General features: G+C 35.5%; 1 protein-coding gene across 2 annotated transcripts in view; it reads right to left on the bottom strand.

Annotated features, from left to right (window-relative positions):
- The window catches only part of Gstcd (glutathione S-transferase C-terminal domain containing), a 164,329-nt gene extending 139,086 nt beyond the window's left edge, over positions 1-25,243 (bottom strand). For both annotated transcript variants that reach the window (XM_074041481.1, XM_074041482.1), the window contains exons 1-5: positions 25,028-25,243; positions 12,363-12,803; positions 11,285-11,752; positions 2,768-3,019; positions 46-139 (exon numbers count right to left, since the gene is read on the bottom strand). In XM_074041481.1, coding sequence (XP_073897582.1) covers positions 46-139; positions 2,768-3,019; positions 11,285-11,752; positions 12,363-12,782 — 1,234 coding nt within the window. In that variant the 5' untranslated portion in view covers positions 12,783-12,803; positions 25,028-25,243. The remainder of the gene's footprint in view (positions 1-45; positions 140-2,767; positions 3,020-11,284; positions 11,753-12,362; positions 12,804-25,027) is intronic.
- Positions 25,244-25,266: the final 23 nt, after the last annotated feature.

The following is a 25,266-nucleotide window of genomic DNA, read 5'->3' as shown; positions in this document are numbered from 1 at the left end:
AGACTATCCAGATTGTAAGTAAAACTTAAAAGGAAAAATACTCACCTTCCTTTGGACTCACTGCTGCAGGAAGACCATTCCAATCAAGGGTCCAAGAAGGGGAAGGGTGGGGAGAAAACATCACTTCAATGCCTTTTTCCTAGAAAAGGAAATCAGTTCTTTGCAAATTAGTGAATTAATAAAATCCTATTATGGTTTTGAAGGCCAAATTTCTATTTAGACACTGGCAAGAAAAAGCATTAATGGCAATAACCACAATATATTACCCAAAATATTTAGTCACATAAAATATAATATATTGGGTTATTTACTTTATAATTACTTTTCTATTTTTTTAATATTGAGGTAATAAAAAGTAATGCTATTTTAAAGTTATTATCTAAAACCACATAGAACAAAACAAGCCACCTACAAATAGAAATACATTGAGTATTACAGAAAAATGTTACCTATGTTAAACATTATCAAAAACCATCAAATAGAGGTTATAAAAAACTGACTTTGCATATGTCCATCAAGGTCAGTCTTTACATATGTGAAAACTGCCACAACCTATAAGCTATATAGTACCAAAAACTACCACTTTAACTCACATCCCAAAACATCAACAAAATCAGTCTTTTATTAAGTGATTGTTGTATCTCTACAAAAGGATTCCTTGGATTTAACCAAATGAAACCCAACATTTGTTAGACGGAGGATCATTTTTAATACATTTTAAAACTTAAAAATTCAGTTCCCTTTCCTATATTTGAAGCTATGTACTTACTTATTTGATCTATAGATGGCAGCATGATAAATACATGGATTCACAGACCCCTCCAGTCACATTATGGGTCCACATTCAACAAAACACATCATTGTGCTTCAGGTATTTTTATCCCTATGAGTAACTTACTTAAAAGCAAAACTGTAGCCAGGAGTGGTAGCACACACCTATCACCCCAGCACTAGGAAATCTGAGGCAGGAGGATCACTTGAGTCCCTGAGTTCAAGGCCATCCTGGGCAACACAATAAGACCCTGTCTCAAAATAAAAAAAAAAAAAGTAAATAAGTAAAAATAAATAAATAAAGAAAACTTACTGAGAATTCAACATTAACTCTTGCTATCATGAGATTACTTCCCATTAGAAAAAACAGCTGAATTTGGGTCCCAAAGGAAATAGAAAAAGATACTTTTGTTAGGACCAGAGATTAGCTACCAATCTAGTCTACTCATTTGCTTCAAAAAAGATAAACACATCTCTCTGACATCGTCTGCCCCTCTTCTATCCCCTTTACTCTAATTCAGCCACAGTGACCTTGCTGTCCCTTGTTTCCAAACTCATTCCGAAATTAGAGTCTTTTTAAAAATACAACTATACTGAGCTTCTATCTGGATACCAAAAATTTATTTTCTCCCCCTTTATTGTTGTACTGGGTGGGGGTACATTGTGGCATTTACAAAAGTTCTTACAAAGTATCAAATATATCATACTTAGGTTCACCCCCCTCCATTGCTCAAAACACATAATTCAATATTTTTAGAATATTCACAGTTGTGCAACCATCACCACTACCTATTTTCAGAACATTTTTATCATTCCCCAAAGAAGCTGCACACCTATTGAGGTGAATCAAATATTCCTCAGCAATGTAACCATCTAATCAAGACACATAGAATCTGGATATGCAGGGCTGGAGTACGGCTCAGTGATAAAATGCTTGCCTAGCAAGCACAAGGCCTTGAGTTCAAACCCCAGCACCCCTCTATACACCAAAAGAAACCAAGCAAAAAAAATCTGGATATGCCTCAATAACTTCTGAAATCATGTTTCTTTGTTTACAAATAAACTGCAAAGCTTAGCTAAAGAGATATGGAGTTGATATCACTACTAAGGTTTTCTTGTACATTTCTAAATATAAACTTTCTATTATTCACAGAGCTCAAATACTTCCTAGTCCAAATAGGAAAATTTAATAAACATTTTTCCAGTAGAACTCAGACAAATAACTCAAGTTGTTTATCAATTCTCTTCTATTTAAGTAATTATTCAAATAGTCTATTAAAAGCAAAACATTCTTGCAGGTTCTTTCAAATAAAGGAGTAAAGAAAGCCCATTGGTGAAAATGCCACAATTAGTAATTAGTACTATTAGAAACAAATTCAAGTGGTAGAGTGCTTGCCTAGTAAACAAAGGCCTTGAGTTCAACTCATAGTACTGCCAAAAAAAAAAAAAAACCCAAAGAAATTATGCTTCCAAAAGAGAAAAATAAATTCTATGTATTCTTATATATAAAACACATTAAAATCACAGAATAAAATAAGAATAAAAATCAGAGAATTGTAAAATCATAAACTCAGGTAGAAATTTGGAAAGTAAATTGAGATATCCATCTTTATATTTCTTTAACTTCAAATCATCTCAAATTTAAAGACTGAGTCTAAACGTTTGCAACAGAAAAATATCAAGTTAAAAACAATACACTTGGCCAGGTATGATACTACATTGGCCCATGTCTTGAATGTTAAAAAAAAAATTTAAGAAAAACAATTTTAAAGTCTATATTGTGACTTAGCCCCAAAGATAGGCAATACTAAAAATATTAAAAGCAAAATGCTTAATGCAAAAGATTAATAAGTATTAATTGGTAAAAAGTGATGTAAGATAGCTATAAATAAAATTTGTTAACAAAAAGTATATCAACAAATGATTACCAATTAGGGTAATCAACGTTATCACATGGAATTTTTTAAGGAAAATTTTAATAAAACAATTTAAGTACCATTAACTTGGTCATAGTTGGTCTTGGTCCTCCTATAAATAAAGGGTCATTTTGCTCCTCTCCACCTGGGACCTCACTTAAGTTTAGATGCTGTTCATTTGAAACATTCAACAACTCTGGTAAACAGAGAAACTGGATCCCACACTTAGAAGCTGCTGTTTTTACTTCTGGCACTTCCTGAATCCTCTGGTACCAAGAGGCTAGCAGTGGAAATTCTATCAGCTTCTCAGAACATTTCTTGCAGATAATTACCTAGGTAGAAAAAGGATAAACACATTATATATACATTTTATTGTTGTACTGAGGTAACATTACATATAAAGTTCATGAATTAAGGGTACTGTTCAAACAGTGACTTTTAGTAAATTGAGGCAATTGTGCAATTACCACCACAATCCAGTTCTAGGACAGCACATCACCCTCCAAAGTTCCCTTGTATCCATTTGCAGTCAGCCCCTGCTTCCATGGTCAGTCACAGGCAATCAGTGATTTGCTCACCATATTTATAATTCTGTCTTTTCTAGAATTTCATATAAATGAAATGTGTTTTTATCTCACTTAGCATTATGTTTATGAGGTTCATCCATACAATTGTATTTATCATTAGTTTCTTTCTATTATGAGTAATAGTCATCATGTAGACATGCTATATTTTGTTTATTAATTCAGCAGGTGATAGACATTTGCATGTTTCCATTTGGGGCTATTGAATAATGCTGCAATACATATGAATATATCAGTATTTGTGTGAAAATGTTTTCCTTTTCTGAGGAGCAGATATTTAAGAGTCACACTGTTAGACTGTATGGTATTTATAAGTTTAACTTCTATTCCCACTGGCAAAGCATGGAGATTACAATTTCTCCATATTTGGTCAATACTTAGTGTTGTCGGTAATTTTTATCTTAGCCATTCTTGAGAGTATGTAAAATATCTCATTGTGATTTTCATTTTCATTTCCCTATGATTAATGATGTTGACGATCTTTTCATGTGTTTGCCATTTGTATAACTTCTTTGGTGATGTCTTATAGCTTTATCATTCATTCTATAATATACAAATGGAACAACCCAATAAAGAAACAAACAACTCAATTAAAAATTGGGCAAAGGATATAAACAAAGATACGTATGGCAACAAAACACATGAAAAATGCAAATTACTATGCATCATTTGAAAATTGGAAATGTACCTATTAGAATAACAAAAATCCAAAACACTGACAATACCAAATGATAGTGAGGATATGGAACAACAGAAACTCTCCTTCCATATTAGGAGAATGAAAAATAGTACAGTCACTTTGAAAGACAATTTGGTAGTTTCTTATAAAACTAAACTTACTTATTTCATCCAGCAATCATACTCCAAAGAGATAAAAGCTTGTATCTACAGCTTATAGTAGCTTTAGTCATAATTACCCAAACAGGGAAGAAACCAAGATGCTGCTCAACAGGTGAATGGATAAACTGAAGCATTTGTACACAATGGTAAAAACCAACAATCAGTAGAAAAAGTAGAAAGAATATAACAGATAATTCTAAGAATAACCAATATAAGTGACAATAATATCTGCAAATGTCTACAAATGCTACAACTGAAAAGCATTTTAGAAAACTTTACATCTTATCTTTAATTGTCATCTTTCATGGGTAGTCTCTTTTTAATCTTCTCTAAGAACTCTGTAATCAACTTCCTTCACATCTGGATGCCCCTTCATCTGTAATTCATGGCCAAGAACATTCCACTGCCCTGACCTGCATTATATTTGATAAGTTCTCAGCACACTGAAAATAGACAGCTAAACAGACAACGCTACATCAAAAACCTATATATCTAAATATTCTTACATATGAAAATCAGTTTAAATGATTAATGAAGAATTAAAATAGGGTGAAATGTTGACTTCTTCAAACCAAATTATGTTAATATTTTTAAATTATCATAATTTAAAGCTTACAGTCTATAACCAGGCTGGGGGTATAGCTCAGAGGTACAGCACTGTGGAATAAAAAGGAGTCTATAATCATTGATGTATTCTGAGGAATCTCAATGAAATTTTGCAGTTCACAGGAGAAATATAGAGCAAAGAGTCTGCATTCTTACTTTAATTAATAGTGATCTAAAGTTTCATTTTGTGTGCGGGTGTAAAGCTATCTTCTCTCAATGTATGAAACATTGTGCAGAATTTTAAAAATACTATTTTAAAATACTATAGGAAGTACCCTTCAGAATCATATTTTTTAAGAGATCATACTTGGTGAGGTAAGGACAATTCACTAAAGTAAAATAATAAAAAGATAAAAAGTAAAATTATAAATACTTAGAACTGAAAAGGATAACTACAGTAGTCTCTCCCTGTACTCATGTTTATTCTTCTTAAAGCTTTAGTCAACTGTGGTCAAAAATATTAAATGGAAAAATCTAGAAATAAACAATTCATAAATTTTAAACTGCATAGCATTCTCAGTAGTATGAAGCAATCTGGTTGCATTCCACTCCCACCTGCCCAGATTATACATCATAACTTTATTCAGTGTGTGCACACAGTATGTACTTAACCACCTGGGTTACTAGACCAATTGGCACAGTATTACAGTGTTTATGTTCAAAAGAGATCTTTACTTAATACTAGCCAACAGCAGAGCAAGAGTAGTGATACTGGCAATTTGGATATACCAAAGAGAAGCCTAAATTACTTCCTTTAAGTGGAGAGGTGAAAACTCTAGATCTAATAAGAAAAAAAAATGCATGCTAAGGTTCTGAAGATCTAAGATAAGAATGAATCTTCTATTTGTAAAATTGTAAAGGAAAAAGAAATTTGTGCTACTTTTGTTGATGTACCTCAAATTGCAAAAGTTATGGTCAGAAGATGTGATGCATGTCTAGTTAAGGTAGAAAAGGCATTAAATTTATGAATATATAAGAAAAAACAGTATATATAGGGTTTGGTACTATCTGTGGTTTCAAGCATCCACAGAGGTCTTTGATCATAAACTCCCACAGATAAAGAAGGACAACTGTAGCATTATCCAGAGTATATTTTTCATAAAGTAGTATTTAAAATAAGGCATTAATTTATTAATTAAAAAAATTTGAAGTCATCACTCCTGATGCAAAATCCAATCTTTTTATTTTCTTTTGGTCAAAAAACTTCTGCCCAGTGCTACCAGGAAACTAGTCACTTTTAAAATTTCAGTGTTCTTGCTTCTTTGAGAGGCACTGAATTTGTTTCCATAGAAACTATTTTAATGTCACAAATAGATTATGACTTATGATTATGAACAAATAGATAAGTAAAAAAGGTCAAGTCACAGAAAACCTCTACAAATATATCTAGAAGTTAGTGTTAAAGCATCAGTCAGAAAAACAGAAAATTAAAAATTCACATGTATATATACTTTTTCTGTATTTTAACTGGATTCAGGCTATGTCTAATGAACTTTGAATACTGTAAGCACTTAAAACAGTTTTGTGAATACTCTGTTGAATGAATAAACAAATGATCAGGATTCATGATTCATTTACTATCTTTAGAGAATCTCTTAAATTAGTATTTTTCAAATTACTATTTCTGACCTATTGGGAGGTTGTGAAATCAACATAACAGGTATTTTTTTTTTTTATGTGAGTTTGGGGATCAAATCCAGGGCATCCCTCATGCTAGGCAAGCACTGTACCACCTGAAAACTACTCCAAGCCCCAAAGTAAGATTTTTTTAAAATGAAATAGAAAATATCAAAGATATTGAGGGGCTGGGAGGATATCTCAGTGGTAGACCACTTGCCTTGCATTCATTGGCCTTGGGTTCAATCCACAGTAACATAGGGGGAAAAAAAAGAAAGGAAAAGAGGAAGGGAAAATGGTAGAAAGGGAGGATGGGCAAAAAGGAGAAAGGAAGGAAGTGAGGAATGAAGAAAGGGAAGAAGGAAAGAGAGAGGGAGGAGGGGGAGGAAAGGGAGGTGAAGAAAGAAAGGAAGGGAAGAAGGAAGGAAGATTGAGGAGTTTTACTCTGCATGACAGGTCACCCAATTTAATGAACATTCCACTCTATCAACACCCAGGTCAGAAGGTACTGAACCATATTCTCTATAGTCAAGATCTCTTTAAGGAAGTGGCTAATGAAACCTGTGCAGAATGAAAATTTTTTCCTATGAAATGACTATCCCCCCCTCAAAAAAAATGTTACCGGGCTCCTAACATCAAAACCATTATAAAGACAAGAAAATCAAAAGAATTTAGTTTTAAAACAATGATAAAAAACTATTGACACTAAAAGCAAAAAATGAAATCCTAATAGTATTGTAGTTAATTGAAATAAGAGGCAGAAAAATGTGCCTGAATAATAAGAGAAGCAAAGATGGCAAGTCTCTCCAGTCTCCTCTCCTTTGTGATCACTTGTTCTATAAAATATTTTGTGCTTACTTTATGTCATTTCTTCAGTCATGCCTACTCTTGAAAATATGTCTTAACAAATGTTTATATGAGCAGGATAAGCAGGGAAAAAAACAGAAAAATCTTGTGCCTTATTAACTACAAGCTATGAGGGTTGTCCCCTAATGCAATTAACTACAAGCTATGAGGGTTTCATTTGTGCTCTTGGTAGTGGCTATTTTTTTTAGGAAAGGATATGGAAAATACAAACTTACCACTAAGTAAGTGGCACCTACCATTATTTCCAGTAAATAAATCCCCATTTTGTTCCCAAATTTATGTCAATGAGGATACTGAAAGAGGTACTTTAATAAAGGTATTTTCACCTTTATTGAAATAGGGATGATTTCACATTAGCTAATAAAGATGTGGGGATTCTGTTTTGTTTACAAAAACAGAAACACTCTCAATTCAAAAGATTACAAGTTAAAACGTAGAAATTAAATATGACGTGTACATATTACATAATTTCATAAAATGCGAACTTCATTGTCACACAAGAGTAAAATAATCATTTAAGTAGTTCTACCAAAGTACACCTGTTTACTAATAGCAACTAAAAAGTAACCACAATTTTCTGAGATTAGAGAGGTAGTACAATTAGTCATTGCCACCTCTCCCACACACTTGATATACTATCTACCAGAAGATGCCAGCAAATGAATTAAAGGGGAGGGGCATAAGAAGTATGGACTTTAATTTAGTCCTTTTTCATCTATTTCTACAACTTTCCAAAGGAAGGGTATTGCTAGGGCCCTGTCACGGACAAGTGCTGGGCCATCAAGGATTAACTTTGCAAACCATTATCTGCTGAAAAGCTACATGTACATGTTGTTGTTAACATCTTTAGCTTTATTCTGCTTAGCAGAACTGAATATTCTCCCTAGTTTTTCTATTTGGCAATCTCAACCTCGATGTAGCAAAATTGACTCTACTCTTCTATGTCTTTGCCTTTATTCCTGTGGCTAAATACCTTGACTCTGGGTTCAATTCTACATTTAAACCTAGTACATTCATCAGTGACCATAAACTTGATCCTGACTCTGATCAGTTGGATGGCCACTCCATTCACTTCAATATGTTAAGGAAAGCACCAAGGTTTGGTAACATAGCCAGTATATGAACTAAAATGATGGCAACATTACCCAAAATGACTTATAAGAAGAAAATATAACAGACACAACATCAAGGCTTTGTCAAAGAAAGATGAAATCCTGAAAGAAATTGTGCAGATCCAGGAAAAATACAAATGAATAAAGGAAAATATTTTGAAAAATCTACATATTAAATGTCAAATAGAATTTAATCATACATGTATTAGCAAAAGCTAAGTATATAATTTTCCCCATATTTTAAACTGAGATGAAAACAAAGTTCCTTCTAATATCAGGTACATTTACTCAGTAATAGTCAGGTAGATGTCTACTGATTCAAGGGGAAACAATCTTGTCTATTAGGAACACACTGGCTTTCATTAATCTTAGTCAGGTAAATGGTATTTCAATTTGGCTACATTGAAATGTAAATTAGCTGAAATGATCAGACTGTACAGATGACCAAAAATCAGCTTCCTGTAAGTGAGTCCAATTTGTTTTTTCATCTGTTTTTTGCATTTAAAAACACTCAGGTCAATTCTATCACCTTGCTTTCTCTGTAGCACTTGCCATTGTTTTACATGAATATTATTTGTTTGTTTACTTGTTCATTTCTATTTCCTGTACTAGAAAATTAACTCCATGAGATCTGAGACCTTATCTGTCATGTTCATCACTGTATTTCTAGTGTTTACAGTGGTTCTTGACATAACAAAATAAGCTTTTAATAAATATCTCCAAATAAGGAGTAGATGTACCACTTTGATTCAATTCTTATGAAATTAGAAACAAAAAACAGTTAATAAGAAGTCATGATATTTCACAATATATCAAATGATTACTCTAAAGACTGGAGTTGGTAATAAAGACTAATCAAGGATAAGGTAATCTAGAAATCATATGATTAGGAAAAAATCATATTTGACATTTAAAATACCATCAACATTTAAACATTTTCAGAATCTCTTTTTCATATTGTTTAATTCTGAAACTATTTTGGTTCCCATTCTTGCCTTGTTTCAGAAATTGATTCAGAGACTGGAGGTATAGCTTAAGTGGTGAGTGTCCCAGGACCAAAACCAAAACAAAACAAAGAATACCACCTAATTTTTTAATGAAGATCAGTCGTCTCCAATTATATAAATTTTCATTAGAAGTCTTTTCTCATCTGACAATAGAGATAACTGAAACAGTGTTGACATATAACGAGAATGAAATCTGACACCTAATTCTTTATTAGAGGAAAGAGTGAAATGCTTCAAAGCAAGAAAAAGGCAGTGCTTCAGAAACAATTAGAAGGCTGTAACAAGGCAGATTCCCATATTCATAAATTATTTTCAGCCTGTTCTTTTCTCATCCACAGAAGATAAATATATAGAGATATCAATATAGACAAAGAAATAAATAGATGGATCTTCTACTAGGAAAGAAAACTTTCCATCTGCATTATCCCACAGCATAGAACAAATACCATTTAATCATATTAAGAACCAAAAAGCATACAAGTGACAATAACATGTCTGACTTAATACTATATAGCATAATAATGAAGTCAGTGTTTTAGGTGACTACTTAATTATAAAGAATTATAAAATTAAAAAAATTTTTTTGAACTAGAGCCTCTAATATCAGAAGGTAATCACAGTAGCAACTCAAAATCAATAATTGTAACTGTTGTTAACATTTTAGTAACTCAAAATTAAGTCATAATGCCTATTTTGTTTGTTTCTTACACTGATCTATTAAGAGTGTGTTAGTCAGCTCTCCATCACTATGATAGGGATAATCAACTTAATCAGGAAGAAGGGTTTTGGCTAGAGTTTTAGAGATTTCAGTACATGATCACTTGGCTCTGTTGCTAGGGTCCATTGTGGCGCAGTACATCACGGTGGGAGTGAATAACACAAGAAGCCTAGTCACCTCAGAGCAATGAACACAAACAAGAACAGCCCAAGGTCCCAGCATACCCCCAATTACCTAACTTCCTTCTACCAGGCTTCACCTCCTAAATGTTCAACCAGCTTCCAATAGCGTTTCAGCAGGAGACAAAACCTTTCCACATGGGTCTTTGGGGGAACATTCAAGATCCCCAAAACAAGCACCAGGTCAGGCATGGTAGCTCACATCTATAATCCCAGCTATTTGGGATACAGAGATGTCCCATTGAGGTTCAAGGCCAGTTTGTGCAAAAAAACAGTTAGACCCTATCTCAAAGAAAAAAATCAGATGTGGTGGCTCATATATGCAATCCCAGCTATGTTGAAGGCATAAGTAGGGGGTTCATGGACTGAAGCTGGCCCAGGAAAAAAGCCCAAGATTGTATCAGAAAAACAATCTAAAGCCAGAGGAGGCTGAACCGACCAAAGTAAAGCATCTTCACAGCTGGGATACAGGGAGATACCCCTTTGAACATTGACCTTGTAATTAAAATGAAAGACAGGGCTGTAAAGTATGTACAGTGTGTGGGGGGCACTTGTGAGACAGAGGAGGGTGAATGGAGGAGATGAGGGTGACGAAATATGGTTGACGGGCCTTCATACACACATATGAAGTAGAATGATGAAAACTTTTCCAATTGCTTTAAGTGGGGCAGGGAGAGGGTTGCAAAGGAGAAATGATGGGGGTGATCAAACCAATGTAAGGCTACTCAGAATTGTCACAATGAATCCCCTCTATACACTGAATATATGTTAATTTAAAAAAGACCAAAGCAAAAAGGGTTCAGGGTATTGCTCAAGTGGTAGAGCTCTCACCGAACCATGACTTCAAACTCCTAGTAGAATGAAGGAGGAAAGAAAAGGAAAGGAAAGGAAAATAATTTCAGCAACAACAGAGAGATACCATTTCCACTTCACAGATAAGAAAATGAAGATGGATTTTAATAATTTACTCAGAAGCATAATGATAGTAAGAAGTGGAACTGGACTTCAAACTCAGAAATTTCACAGATTGAAATACTTTTAACATATAGATTCCAATAAAACCTTACCAAAAACTGATGGATGCAGGGCAAGAGCACAATATCTGCCAAAGTGAAGTAAAGTCCTTCTGCAAACACATGCTCCAGAGGTGGAAGGTCGCAGGCTTTGGCTTTTCTGATGTGAGCAGGCTCCCTGTTGGTGGCAGCTGGCTCTTCCTGCACTGTGAGCTTTGAGAATGCTACTTTCAGTTCTACACTCTTCGATGAAGAGTCCAACTCTTGGGGTGCTTCCTGTGTATGGACACTGCTCTCTGCTTTTCCCCTTGCAAGAGGAGGCTCAACTCCTGCAGCCTTCTGTTGCTTCAGCTTCTGCCTACGGAGTTTGTCATCATTGTGCACTCTAACAGGCTCACCAAGCTTCTTCTCTAACTGCAGGATTTCTATAGGGATAGTTGGGGGCTGGTCAGAAGACTCCCTGAGAAAATTCTCAATAGCCAAGGGGATGGTGAGTTCACATAGCCTGGTCCACTGACTAACCTGCAAAATAAAACAAGAAATGAATGGATTCTGTCCTCTCAACATAGCCTGAAAAAAAATAGCTGTCTTATCAGGAAAGAAGACTGATTTAGAGAATTTATGTCTTGGGCAAAAACATCCCTAGGCTAACCTTTTATGCTATATCAAAAGATATATTACAGAGCTTCAGAAGCCAAAACATTAGGCAATGGAGGTTTTGCAGTCCTATATCCATCCTCTTACTGAATAAATTACCTCCCAAAGCTTTTAAAATACACCTTCCCCACCAAAAAAGGCAGGGTTTACAAACCATTTCTACCTGAGCTCCTGCTTGTATGTAATTGTTTCCTTTAAAATTCCTCAATGTAACTAAAATAAAGGACAAAAAAGGTATTCTCTAAAAATACTTTCTCCAAACTTTGTAAATTAAATCTTAAAAGTCTTAGCTTTCAAAATTGCACTGAAATATTGACACATGTGTAGGACTACTTTAGTTATTTCATAGGTTACTGTGGGCTTTTAAAATAAATGAAATTTTATCCCTAACAGGAAGTTAAAATAGATGTCCAAGTTGAATATGCTATTACTTTGTAGCTTTAAGTAACAGAAAAGAACAAGACCTTATACTTACTTCAGCACAGGCTTTCAAACAAGTCTTTTTAAAACCCAGAAGTTCCAAAATTTTCTTCTTTGAGGAGTCAGCTTCATATGATTTCTGGACTATGTGCCTTAGTACAACAGCAAGTCCTGCTCTACAAAAGTTGTTTGGTTGTTCTACTACTGCAGGTAAACAGCAATTCTGAACTATTGGGGGAAGCTGTTGCCTAGAAATAACCTGAATTTCAATATCCTCAGACAGTACATCTCTCAGGAGTGAACTATCTGAACTTTCTTCGGTAAGGACTAAGCAAACTTTAAAAACTTTGCAGTCACAGTATGATAACAAAAATAAAGTTACAGATGTATGAAGAGGAAAAATGCATCCTTCTGTTTGGTGAGAAAAATCCAGGTATAGATATTCTTCTGTATGACTTCTCTTCATGCCTTTCATTTTCTTCTCTCATTAGGTTACCTAAAGCATAAACAGAAGTAGTTACAGGCCTTAGAATATAATTTAGAAGGTAAAATAAAAGATGAATGTAAAAGCCTGTTCTAGAAATGAAGAATTTATGATGGATAATGCTATAAAATTTGTCTCTCAAGACTGAATAAATGGCTTCTAAAAGAAAAGTATGCACATACCTTGTGCATACTATAGTATGTAAGCATACTATAGATTTATTGTAATAGAAAGCATTCTTATTCTTTTCTTGTACACCTCCCTGTAACCAATATATTAACAATCATCTTTGGCTCTATCTTCAATATACATGCAGAATCTGGTTATTTCACACTATTTCCATTGATTCTAAGACACCATCACCTCTTTTCTGAATTATATTGATTACCTCGTAACTCTGCTTCCCATATTACCTCCCCCTCTAGTCTATTCTCAACACAGCAAAGTGACTGTTAAAAACAAAGTAATTTCAACACTCAATTTAATGCCACTCAGCTCAAACCCTCCAGTGTCTCCCCATCCTACTCATAGAAAAACCAAAGTTTCTATAATAGCCTACCAAGATCTGAGCGAATCCTTTATCTCATCAACCTTCTTCACTGCTCACTTCATTCACCCCAAAGTAAATTCTTATTCCTTAAAACTATAGGGACACTCATCACAATACCTGACTTCAAACTATATTACAAAGCAATAACAATAAAAACAGCATGGTACTGGCACAAAAACAGACATGAAGACCAGTGGAACAGAATAGAGGATCCAGATATGAAGCCACACAACTATGAGCAACTTATCTTTGACAAAGGAGCTAAAAATATACGATGGAGAAATAGCAGCCTCTTCAACAAAAACTGCTGGGAAAACTGGTTAGCAGTCTGCAAAAAACTGAAACTAGATCCATGTATATCACCCTATACCAAGATTAACTCAAAATGGATCAAGGATCTTACTATCAGACCCCAAACTCTTAAGTTGATACAAGAAAGAGTAGGAAATACTCTGGAGTTAGTAGGTATAGGTAAGAACTTTCTCAATGAAACCCCAGCAGCACAGCAACTAAGAGATAGCATAGATAAAAGGGACCTCATAAAACTAAAAAGCTTCTGTTCATCAAAAGAAATGGTCTCTAAACTGAAGAGAACACCCACAGAGTGGGAGAAAATATTTGCCAATTATACATCAGACAAAGGACTGATAACCAGAATATACAGGGAACTTAAAAAACTAAATTCTCCCAAAACTAATGAACCAATAAAGAAATGGGCATGTGAACTAAACAGAACTCTCTCAAAAGAAGAAATTCAAATGGCCAGAAAACACATGAAAAAATGCTCACCATCTCTAGCAATAAAGGAAATGCAAATTAAAACCACACTAAGATTCCACCTCACCCCTGTTAGAATAGCCATCATCAGCAACACCAACAACAGGTGTTGGTGAGGATGCGGGGAAAAAGGAACCCTCTTACACTGTTGGTGGGAATGTAGACTAGTACAACCACTCTGGAAAAAAATTTGGAGGCTACTTAAAAAGCTGGACATCGATCTACCATTTGATCCAGCAATACCACTCTTGGGGATATACCCAAAAGACTGTTACTCCAGAGGCACCTGCACATCCATGTTTATTGCGGCACTATTCACAATAGCCAAGTTATGGAAACAGCCAAGATGCCCCAGCACTGACGAATGGATTAAGAAAATGTGGTATCTATACACAATGGAATTTTATGCAGCCATGAAGAAGAACGAAATGTTATCATTCGCTGGTAAATGGATGGAATTGGAGAACATCATTCTGAGTGAGGTTAGCCTGGCCCAAAAGACCAAAAATCGTATGTTCTCCCTCATATGTGGACATTAGATCAAGGACAAACACAACAAGGGGATTGGACTAAAAGCACATGATAAAAGCGAGAGCACACAAGGGAGGGGTGAGGATAGGTAAGACACCTAAAAAACTAGCTAGCATTTGTTGCCCTTAATGCAGAGAAACTAAAGCAGATACCTTAAAGCAACTGAGGCCAATAGGAAAAGGGGACCAGGTACTAGAGAAAAGGTTAGATCAAAAAGAATTAACCTAGAAGGTAACACCCACGCACAGGAAATCAATGTGAGTCAATGCCCTGTATAGCTATCCTTATCTCAACCAGCAAAACCCCTTGTTCCTTCCTATTATTGCTTATACTCTCTACAACAAAATTAGAGATAAGGGCAAAATAGTTTCTGCTGGGTATTGAGGGGGGGGAGCGGGAGGGGGTGGAGTGGGTGGTAAGGGAGGGGGTGGGAGCAGGGGGGAGAAATGAACCAAGCCTTGTATGCACATATGAATAATAAAAGAAAAATGAAAAAAAAAAAAAAACTATAGGGACACTCCAATTTCAGGGCCTTTGCACTTGCTTCCCAGAAGCTATAACACTACTTCTAGCTTCTAACTGAGACCTTCCCTGGCTACTCTTTTTGTATTGCAAACTGGAATCCACTGTTTCCCTGAGAACTTTATTTTCTGTTCTATGCTTTTTCTCTATAGCAGTTATCACTATTGTAACATATTTATGTAACATTGTAATCATATTTTATTATTTGTCTCTCCCAACCAGAATATTCAACCAAAGAGGTATTTTTATGCCAGAAACATAGCTTGCTATATATTTATACATAATAAAGTGTTTGTTGAATGAATGCATATTGAGTACACACAGACTATTTTAAAGATGCATGCAGACTACTTTGAAGTCAAATTATTCCCTTTAAGGCTCTTGTCAATTATGAGGACATTTTACCTTTGACTTACAAATTTCCCTGGTCCAGAATTTCCTATATTCTAATCCATGTCACAATGCCAAAAATGACACTAGATGGCACTGTTTATAAGGCATTCACCATGAATGTACAACAGAAAGAGGGAATCTCAGAGAAAAAATATCTTAAAAGCCTTTAAAAAGTACACATGCATCTCTGTCTTTGAAGCACCTTTGAAATATTATTGTACCTGAACTTTTAGGAAATTTTCAGCATACTGAATTTCCACTAACATCCTAAATTCCTTTGGGTTTTGTTGTGATATCAAAAGCAAGAGTTATCACTGTTTAAGCTTGTTGGTTCTCAACTATTTTTATTATTACTATTAAAGCTTATAATCCATTATAATAAAGGATACATTCAATAAATTACCATTTAAGTAAACCTCTTGATAACATAGTCTACTGTTATTTTTAAAACAAAATACTAAAGGGTAAATATTAAAGTTCATGGGCAAAAAGAACCAACCCCATTTTCTAGGAATGAACAGTCTCCTGGAGGAGTTTGCCCTGAGATATCTACACCTATTAATTGCCAGTCCTCTTGACTCCTCTCCTGACAGTGAGATACTATAGAGCAAATCCCTATGTGATTCAAGAAGGCAAATTAGAAAGGAAATGATTGATTGCATTTGCCTATCAGTCTAAGAAACCAGGTGACTAGCCTTGCTAATACTGTTTTAAAAAACTGAAATCATTGTCAGCTATTTAAAAGCTTTTGACTTAAGACACAGAGATGAAACAGACAGATAGGGGCACAGGTATATTTGTCACTTTGTAATGCACATAAAGAACTGTAAAAATAGGCTTTTATACATATTCTATAGACTCTTCTTACTGTGAGCACTGCAAAACAAAATTGCAGTAACTGCCATGATGAAATAATGAGAAGCCCAAGAGAAAATGCCAAGTAATGTTTTTAACATCTTTTTCAATATAGATGCTAGTGTTTTTGCCTAGACTTAAAATGTTAACTAATGATCTTAGCATTTAAAAAAATTATTCCCTTTGGGCAATTTCTCCCATCCTTACTAATGTAATTTTTAAAGTAAGTATCATTTAGTAAATGTGTACACCCTTGGTATTTTCTTGACTTGTCTTTAATTTTTCAAGACAACGGAACATAGATTTTGCTTGATGATTAAGAATAACATACAAAAGAAACCCCTCTGTTTTTTAATTCTCTCTTTCTACCTTGACGATTCCTCAGCTCATTAATTTTCTGTCATGAGCTTTAAGAAGGTAAGTGCTACAGATTTCACTTCTAAGTCTCCAGGGCTTTTGGGACATAACTCTTGTTTTTCCATATTGCATTCTTGTCAAGCACAGAAGTAGTGCCATTTGCTCTTTCTCAACTTTGACAGGTGCCATCTGCAATTACTCCTGAAAGGGAGTAGAAAGTAGCAGACAAAACTATGAACTTTAGGAGCTGAACAGAGATAATGGTGTGTGTCTTTTCCTTGGGCATGCCAGTGCACTTGGGAATCCTGCAGAAGGAATAAGCAGGTAAAAAGAAATACTGAAGTCTATTGTAAGTCTTAGTTTGACTACTTGGGAATCTTCAAAGATATGTTCTAGACTCTTTTTTTTGTAATCTCCTAATTAACATATCTTGGTTTTGATAAATTAAAACATATTATATATGAAAAGTTTAAGTTTCTAAAATCTCAAGCCTCTTTAATATTTACTCCATGTTTTATTTGTGTGTGTGTGTGTGTGTGTGTATATATTTAGTGAGAGTGTCAATATATTTGGTGATTGAATATTATGTAATAAATTATATTCTATGTAATAAAGACCAAAAAGTGCATTGTGCAGCAAGATATTAGGCAGTGATTTATTTTTTCATTAAGACAAAGTATTAATTGAATTTGTAAAGCAAAATTTACAAACACTCAGGAATAAGTATTTTCTACAATAAACAAAACTTTTATAAGCTTAGAATTTCATAAATTGAAGCATACTCTAATTTTATTACAGCAACAATTTCACCAAAGTGAAAATCATCAGCAATTGATATTTTAAGCCAGGGTGCTGGGCTCAGTAATTCTTGATAAAAATCTCCATTCCAAAGATAGGTTATTTGACAGTTCTCAATACTAGATTAAGTTCTTTGACAGTTTGATTCCTTTTAACTTTCCACTCCTCAGACCTCAGTGGGTCATGGCTCCTATTACTGGATTTCAAACTTTTGACCATGGTATATAATAACAAATTTTATAACGTTACTATATACTGAATAAAACTGAACAATGTTACAATGTCATGGAGAAATCAATACTTATCCTACTACATGGAATAAATCTGATACTTTTTACTATTTGTTTGATGTTATGTTATTATTTGTTTTCCTTTTGAGACAGGGTCTCACACTATGTAGCCCAGGCTGGCCTTGAACTCACATCCTCCTGCCTCTGCCCTCCATGAGTCACCATGCCCAGCCTTTGCTTTTTAAATGAAGCTTGCTCATTCACTAAATGATTTGGTGACCCAATAATAGGGCACAACTCACACTATGACAGCACTGTTCTGGGTGATTTCCAGTGTTAGAAGTTTAAATATCATCTGACTCCTATGTATCTCAGCCCAGAACTCCAAACTCCAATATTCTACTTGACATTTCCACTTGTATGTTTTTTTACATCTGTTCTTTTTTCCTTTCCTGGTCTCATTGTTGGTCAAACAGCAACATGATTCACCCACCTAAAATTCTAAAATCCCACTCAACTCTTTCTCATACTTTACCATCTATGAGTTTGAAATATAGGCTAAATCTAATTCCTTAGCACCTTCCCCACCATTGCCTTAATCTAGGTCATCACCAAGTTTTACAATTATTATAAATGTCTATTGACTATTTTCCCCCACTATCCACACAACAGTCCATTCAACAGTAGTCATGGTGATCTTTTGAAAACCCGAATCAAATCATACCTCCTGCACAAAACTACCCAATAGTTCTCCAGTATGCTTAGAATGAAATCCAGGTGTACGACTATGGTGCCTAATGGGGACCCTAGCCATCCCTTTCTGACCTCATCTACCTACCCTTTCTTATTCCCCTCCAGCCATAGTTCTTCTTGCTGTTCTTTGCAGATTCCAAGAACACCCCAACTTGGGAATTTTTGTACTTGGCTGTTCCCTCTGCCTAGAATGTTCTCCAAGATATTCATTTGCTTTTTTTTTATTGATTTCTCTGCATAAATATTATCTCAGAGAAGCCCCTCCCAACCACATCAATTAGAAAAGCACTTCCATCACTCCCTAGGCTCTTACCCAGCTTTCTTTTCCTTCATAGCATTTGTCACCTGACTCTATTTCTAGTGCTAATAGTGCTCAAATTTTAGTTCATGGGAGGAATAAAGAATGAATGCACAGCCAGGTGCTGGTGGCTCATGCCTGTAATCCTAGCTACTCAGGAGGCAGAGATCAGGATGATCACTGTTGGAAGCCAGTCCGGGCAAATAATTCTGCGAAAACCTATCTCAAAAAACTTTTCACAAAAAAAGGGCTGGCGGGGTGGCTCGAGGTGATGGCCTTAAGCTCAAGCCCCAGTACCACAAACAAAAAAAAAAGAAAGAATGAATGCACAAATGACTGTCAATAATCACTACAATGAGAATACCATTGAGAACTTTAGTATTGGTATAACTTGAGCCTTATTCTTTGACACCATTCTTTCTCTTTCAAATTAATCTATTATAAGGGACAATTAATGTATTATAAGGGACAATTAAGTGTAAATTAAAGGGATCATCTTTGTGACCTCATTCAGAAAAAGGATAACTGAAATCCACTCAAATATGTGAATAACAAAAGAAGTTGGTGTGGCAGCTTGTGCCTGTAATCCCAGCTACTTGAAAGGCAGAGAGAGATAGGAAGATCAAGGTTCAAGGTCAGCTCAGGCAAAAAAGTTAGTGAAATCCTGTATCAAAGAATAAGCTGGATATGGTAGTGTATGCCAGTAATTCCAGCTACTACATGGGAAACATAGTAGGAGGACTGCAATCCAAGGCTGACCTGGGCAAAAAGCATGAGACTCTATCTGAAAATTAACTAAAAGCAAAAAGGGCTCTAGGCATGACCAAGTGGTAGAGCACTCATCTAACAAGCATAAGGTCCTAAGACCCAAGACCACACACCAGAAAAAAAAAACCAGAAATTTTTTGTGTGTATTGATATTTAAGGCAGAACTAGAAATCTGAACTAGTTTTTATACACTTAACCCTGTAAGTAGAATATTTACATTAATAATTATGAAGTAATGGATAACAGCCCAGACTAATTGGGTTCAAAGCTTGGTTCTGATCCTCAGTAGCTATATCCACTTTGTCTTTTCATTTATAAAATGAGGACACTACTAGCAGTACCTAAAACTATACAATGTACTGTGAGAACAGAACAATGACTATTACACAGTAAGTCCTAAATGCTAGCTACTATCATCTTTGTTTTGTCAGTGCTGGGGCTGGAATCCAAGTTTCACACATGCTAGACAAGCACTCTGCCACTGACTTACATTTTTAGCCCCTTATTCATTTTCCCCAAATTTTTTATCTATTGAAGCTATGAAAATATACTATTAAAATTTTTTCCCAGGAAAGGTAAGGGATTCATGTTAGTTTCTTTCATCCAAATATTGACAAAACGTGATATTAAGGCTGAAAGCCAGGGAGTTACAAAACAGTAGACTATAAATGTGAAATTCTTAAGTTCCCATACACATTAACCAAATATATTATACAACTAAGTAGTTAGACACAGTTTACAAGTATGAAAAATTACAAACTTATTTCCCTCAAAGATTGAAATTTAAATGTTTAAGTTCTTCAACACCAAATGTTTGAACACTAGCACTTAGCTCATGTTTTATACCTTTCATAGAAGCAGCACTATTTGACATCCTATTTTATTACAATAATATGTATTTTTTTAAAGCTTGCTTCTCTGTAGAGATGTAACAGCTAATTACCTTAAACATTAATGGTCAAACAAGGAAAGAAAAAGAGAACAGCTTTTCAGCGCTCATTTCATTATGCAACATAGGAAACAGTGATTAACATGAGCTTTTTTTTTTTTTTTTTTAAATTAGTTCCTCTGGAGTGGGGACATCAAATGCTTTCATGTTTTGGGTTTTCTACCTATTCCTGTATCTCCTGCATGTGCTCTCTCCTTGTCATGTGACCCAAGTCTAACAACATTGCTGTATTTTCCCTAGATCTAAAGTCCACATATGAGAGAGAACATACAATTTTTGGTCTTCTGAGCCTGGCCTCGCTCAGATTAATGTTCTCCAGTTCCATCCTAAAATGAGCTGTTTTCTAATCTGGGCAAGAAATTTTAAAAAACCAGAAAGTCTGAAAATAAAAAAAGCTTACAATAATCTTAGTTATAAAAGAAGCACACAATCTCTCTGGAGAATCAGGGAATCACCTGTTGCAAGACAGTCATAGTTCTTGCAGCCAAGTCTGACTTCATAATTAAAAGGGATCCACAGCCTGAAATGCTAACATGTAAGAAGTATCAGCAGGCATGAAAAAGAAATTACTTAATTCCTTCAGCAAACAATAATTGTGCTTGTCATGATCTAAAGGCTTAAATTCCTGCATGCCAAGTACTTATCACAACAAATCTCAGGTTGAATACTTGAGGATAAAAACAACAGATACCATGGACCTGTATATACTACAGATGTGTCAGTTGATTAGCCCCAGATATTTCAAACTCTGCTAAACTGCTGCTATGAGAAAGGCCAATTGAATAGAAAGTACTATTTTTATTTCAATCCACAGGTGGTGATATAAAACCTACAAAATGAAACAGGTTTAAAACAAAATTTGATAGATCCACTACCACAAAAGTTTAAGCTGGAAATTCTTTAAAGTAGAAGTGTTTAAAAAAAAAAAAAAACCCAATAAAGCAACTCTCAAATTAACTCTCAGACATCCAATCTTCCTTTTGAAGGTAGGCCTTTTAAAAATGATTCCTTCAGAATACAAATAGGTAAAGAAACTGTCAAAATATCCCTATTTGCAGATGACATGATCCTATACCTTAAAGACCCAAAAACTCTACTCAGAAGCTTCTAGACATCATCAATAGCTATAGCAAGGTAGCAGGGTAAAAAATCAACATAGAAAAATCATTAGCATTTCTATACACTAACAATGAGCAAATGGAAAAAGAATGTATGAAAACAATTCCATTTACAATAGCCTCAAACAAAATCAAATACCTAGGTGTAAACCTAACAAAAGATGTGAAAGACCTCTACAAGGAAAACTATACACTCCTGAAGAAAGAGATTGAGGAAGACTATAGAAAGTGGAGAGATCTCCCATGCTCATGGATTGGTAGAATCAACATAGTAAAAATGTCGATACTCCCCAAAGTAATCTACATGTTTAATGCAATTCCCATCAAAATTCCAATGACATTCATTAAAGAGATTGAAAAATCTACTGTTAAATTTATATGGAAACACAAGAGGCCACGAATAGCCAAGGCAATACTCAGTCAAAAGAACAATGCAGGAGGTATCACAATACCTGACTTCAAACTATATTACAAAGCAATAACAATAAAAACAGCATGGTACTGGCACAAAAACAGACATGAAGACCAGTGGAACAGAATAGAGGATCCAGATATGAAGCCACACAACTATGAGCAACTTATCTTTGACAAAGGAGCTAAAAATATACGATGGAGAAATAGCAGCCTCTTCAACAAAAACTGCTGGGAAAACTGGTTAGCAGTCTGCAAAAAACTGAAACTAGATCCATGTATATCACCCTATACCAAGATTAACTCAAAATGGATCAAGGATCTTAATATCAGACCCCAAACTCTTAAGTTGATACAAGAAAGAGTAGGAAATACTCTGGAGTTAGTAGGTATAGGTAAGAACTTTCTCAATGAAACCCCAGCAGCACAGCAACTAAGAGATAGCATAGATAAATGGGACCTCATAAAACTAAAAAGCTTCTGTTCATCAAAAGAAATGGTCTCTAAACTGAAGAGAACACCCACAGAGTGGGAGAAAATATTTGCCAATTATACATCAGACAAAGGACTGATAACCAGAATATACAGGGAACTTAAAAAACTAAATTCTCCCAAAACTAATGAACCAATAAAGAAATGGGCATGTGAACTAAACAGAACTCTCTCAAAAGAAGAAATTCAAATGGCCAGAAAACACATGAAAAAATGCTCACCATCTCTAGCAATAAAGGAAATGCAAATTAAAACCACACTAAGATTCCACCTCACCCCTGTTAGAATAGCCATCATCAGCAACACCAACAACAGGTGTTGGCGAGGATGCGGGGAAAAAGGAACCCTCTTACACTGTTGGTGGGAATGTAGACTAGTACAACCACTCTGGAAAAAAATTTGGAGGCTACTTAAAAAGCTGGACATCGATCTACCATTTGATCCAGCAATACCACTCTTGGGGATATACCCAAAAGACTGTTACTCCAGAGGCACCTGCACATCCATGTTTATTGCGGCACTATTCACAATAGCCAAGTTATGGAAACAGCCAAGATGCCCCAGCACTGACGAATGGATTAAGAAAATGTGGTATCTATACACAATGGAATTTTATGCAGCCATGAAGAAGAAAGAAATGTTATCATTCGCTGGTAAATGGATGGAATTGGAGAACATCATTCTGAGTGAGGTTAGCCTGGCCCAAAAGACCAAAAATCGTATGTTCTCCCTCATATGTGGACATTAGATCAAGGACAAACACAACAAGGGGATTGGACTAAAAGCACATGATAAAAGCGAGAGCACACAAGGGAGGGGTGAGGATAGGTAAGACACCTAAAAAACTAGCTAGCATTTGTTGCCCTTAATGCAGAGAAACTAAAGCAGATACCTTAAAGCAACTGAGGCCAATAGGAAAAGGGGACCAGGAACTAGAGAAAAGGTTAGATTAAAAAGAATTAACCTAGAAGGTAACACACATGCACAGGAAATCAATGTGAGTCAATGCCCTATATAGCTATCCTTATCTCAACCAGCAAAACCCCTTGTTCCTTCCTATTATTGCTTATACTCTCTCTACAACAAAATTAGAGATAAGGGCAAAGTAGTTTCTGCTGGGTATTGAGGGGGGGGGAGCGGGAGGGGGTGGAGTGGGTGGTAAGGGAGGGGGTGGGGGCAGGGGGGAGAAATGAACCAAGCCTTGTATGCACATATGAATAATAAAAGAAAAATGAAAAAAAGAAAAAAAAAAAAAGATGGTTGTAGGCTAGAACTGCCAGATTTAGCGATGGAAATACACGATATCAACTTGAAACTTGAACTTTAGATAAATGAGAATTTTTTTTGTGTATATATATACACACATATATATGTATATGTATATGCTATAATATATTATGCTATATATATATTAAATATACATATATTTAATCTGGGAAAAAAAATGATTCCTTCAGGTGTAACTGTTTTAAGTTATGAGTAGATATGGCAATCATGTCAGTAGCGTATGCTTCCCATAAGCCAGTTCAAAAAATATATAGCTTAATGTTTATAAAATATGACAGCAAGTCACTCAGTTGTGTTACGAGTTTATTTTAATATTTTTTGTTCTTAATTTTATTTTCATGTTTAAATGACCATGTTGTTTACATGTTTTAAATTGTCACATCACTACTTCCTGTTAGGTTCTGCACTTTCTCCTGTATACAGTTTCTACATATAAGCTCTGAAAAAAATAATAAAAGTACATTACCTTCTTTATCAATAATTTAAAACAAGTTATATTATTAAATGCTGGCACTTTTTAACATTCAAGAATTTATGTCAAAGACTAGGATCCTAGCATTAATTATAAGAAAAAAATATATGTCACCTAGTTCCAAAACCAGGTAGAGGGAGATGGGAAGGTACTGTATAAGTAAACATTTTTGAAGCCAAATCAATCTTCATGCAAGTTAAGTTCCAATTTCCTATGCAAGTTAACAACCAAAGAGAAACACTGCTTTAATGATGTAACCTAAGCAAATGTTCTAAAATGAAGTACGTTTTAGAGTAATGGTGAAGTAGCAGTCACCTTAGTGCTTCCTCCAATTAGGAAGGGCTGCAATGGAAAACTAAGTTTGTCAAAGAAAAAGAGTTAATGCCTGATCCCAGAGGTCTTGTAACTACGCTTAGCAGCAAACGACCTCACAAAACCTACAAGTGAAAGCTGCTCCATTCCTCCACCAGCAGAGGAGACTGGATGGGGGTCGAGGAGCCCTCCACCAGCACCGTCGGAAGCTGGGGCGAAGTCAGGGCCCGGGAGACATCGGAACAATGATTTGAGCCCTTCCCACCCTTCCCCGCATCCTAAGCCCTTCCGACCCCCGATGCGCAGAGCAATCGTTAGGGGGTTGCGGGGGCCGAGGACCGGAGGCCCGAGTGTCCTCTTTACCTGGTCGCAGAGGCGCGGCCAGGCAGGGAGGGTACGTGAACGTATTGGCGACACGGGCCGGCTGGAAGGGAAGGCGCAGGATTCCGAGGCTACTCCCGGGAGCCGCTGCCGGCCGAATGCTCGCTTCCAGAAACACCAGGGGGGAAAAACTCAAAAGTAGTGTGTTTGGAAAATCCCCGTACCAGGCGTCATTCATAATCCGGCGGACCGGAAGGAGGTGGGTTGCATCACTTCCTGTT

Source organism: Castor canadensis, chromosome 9, assembly GCF_047511655.1.
Source record: "Castor canadensis chromosome 9, mCasCan1.hap1v2, whole genome shotgun sequence".
Classification (NCBI taxonomy): domain Eukaryota; kingdom Metazoa; phylum Chordata; class Mammalia; order Rodentia; family Castoridae; genus Castor; species Castor canadensis.
The sequence above is the reverse complement of the archived record's forward strand: the minus strand, read 5'-3'. Positions and strand labels throughout refer to the sequence as shown.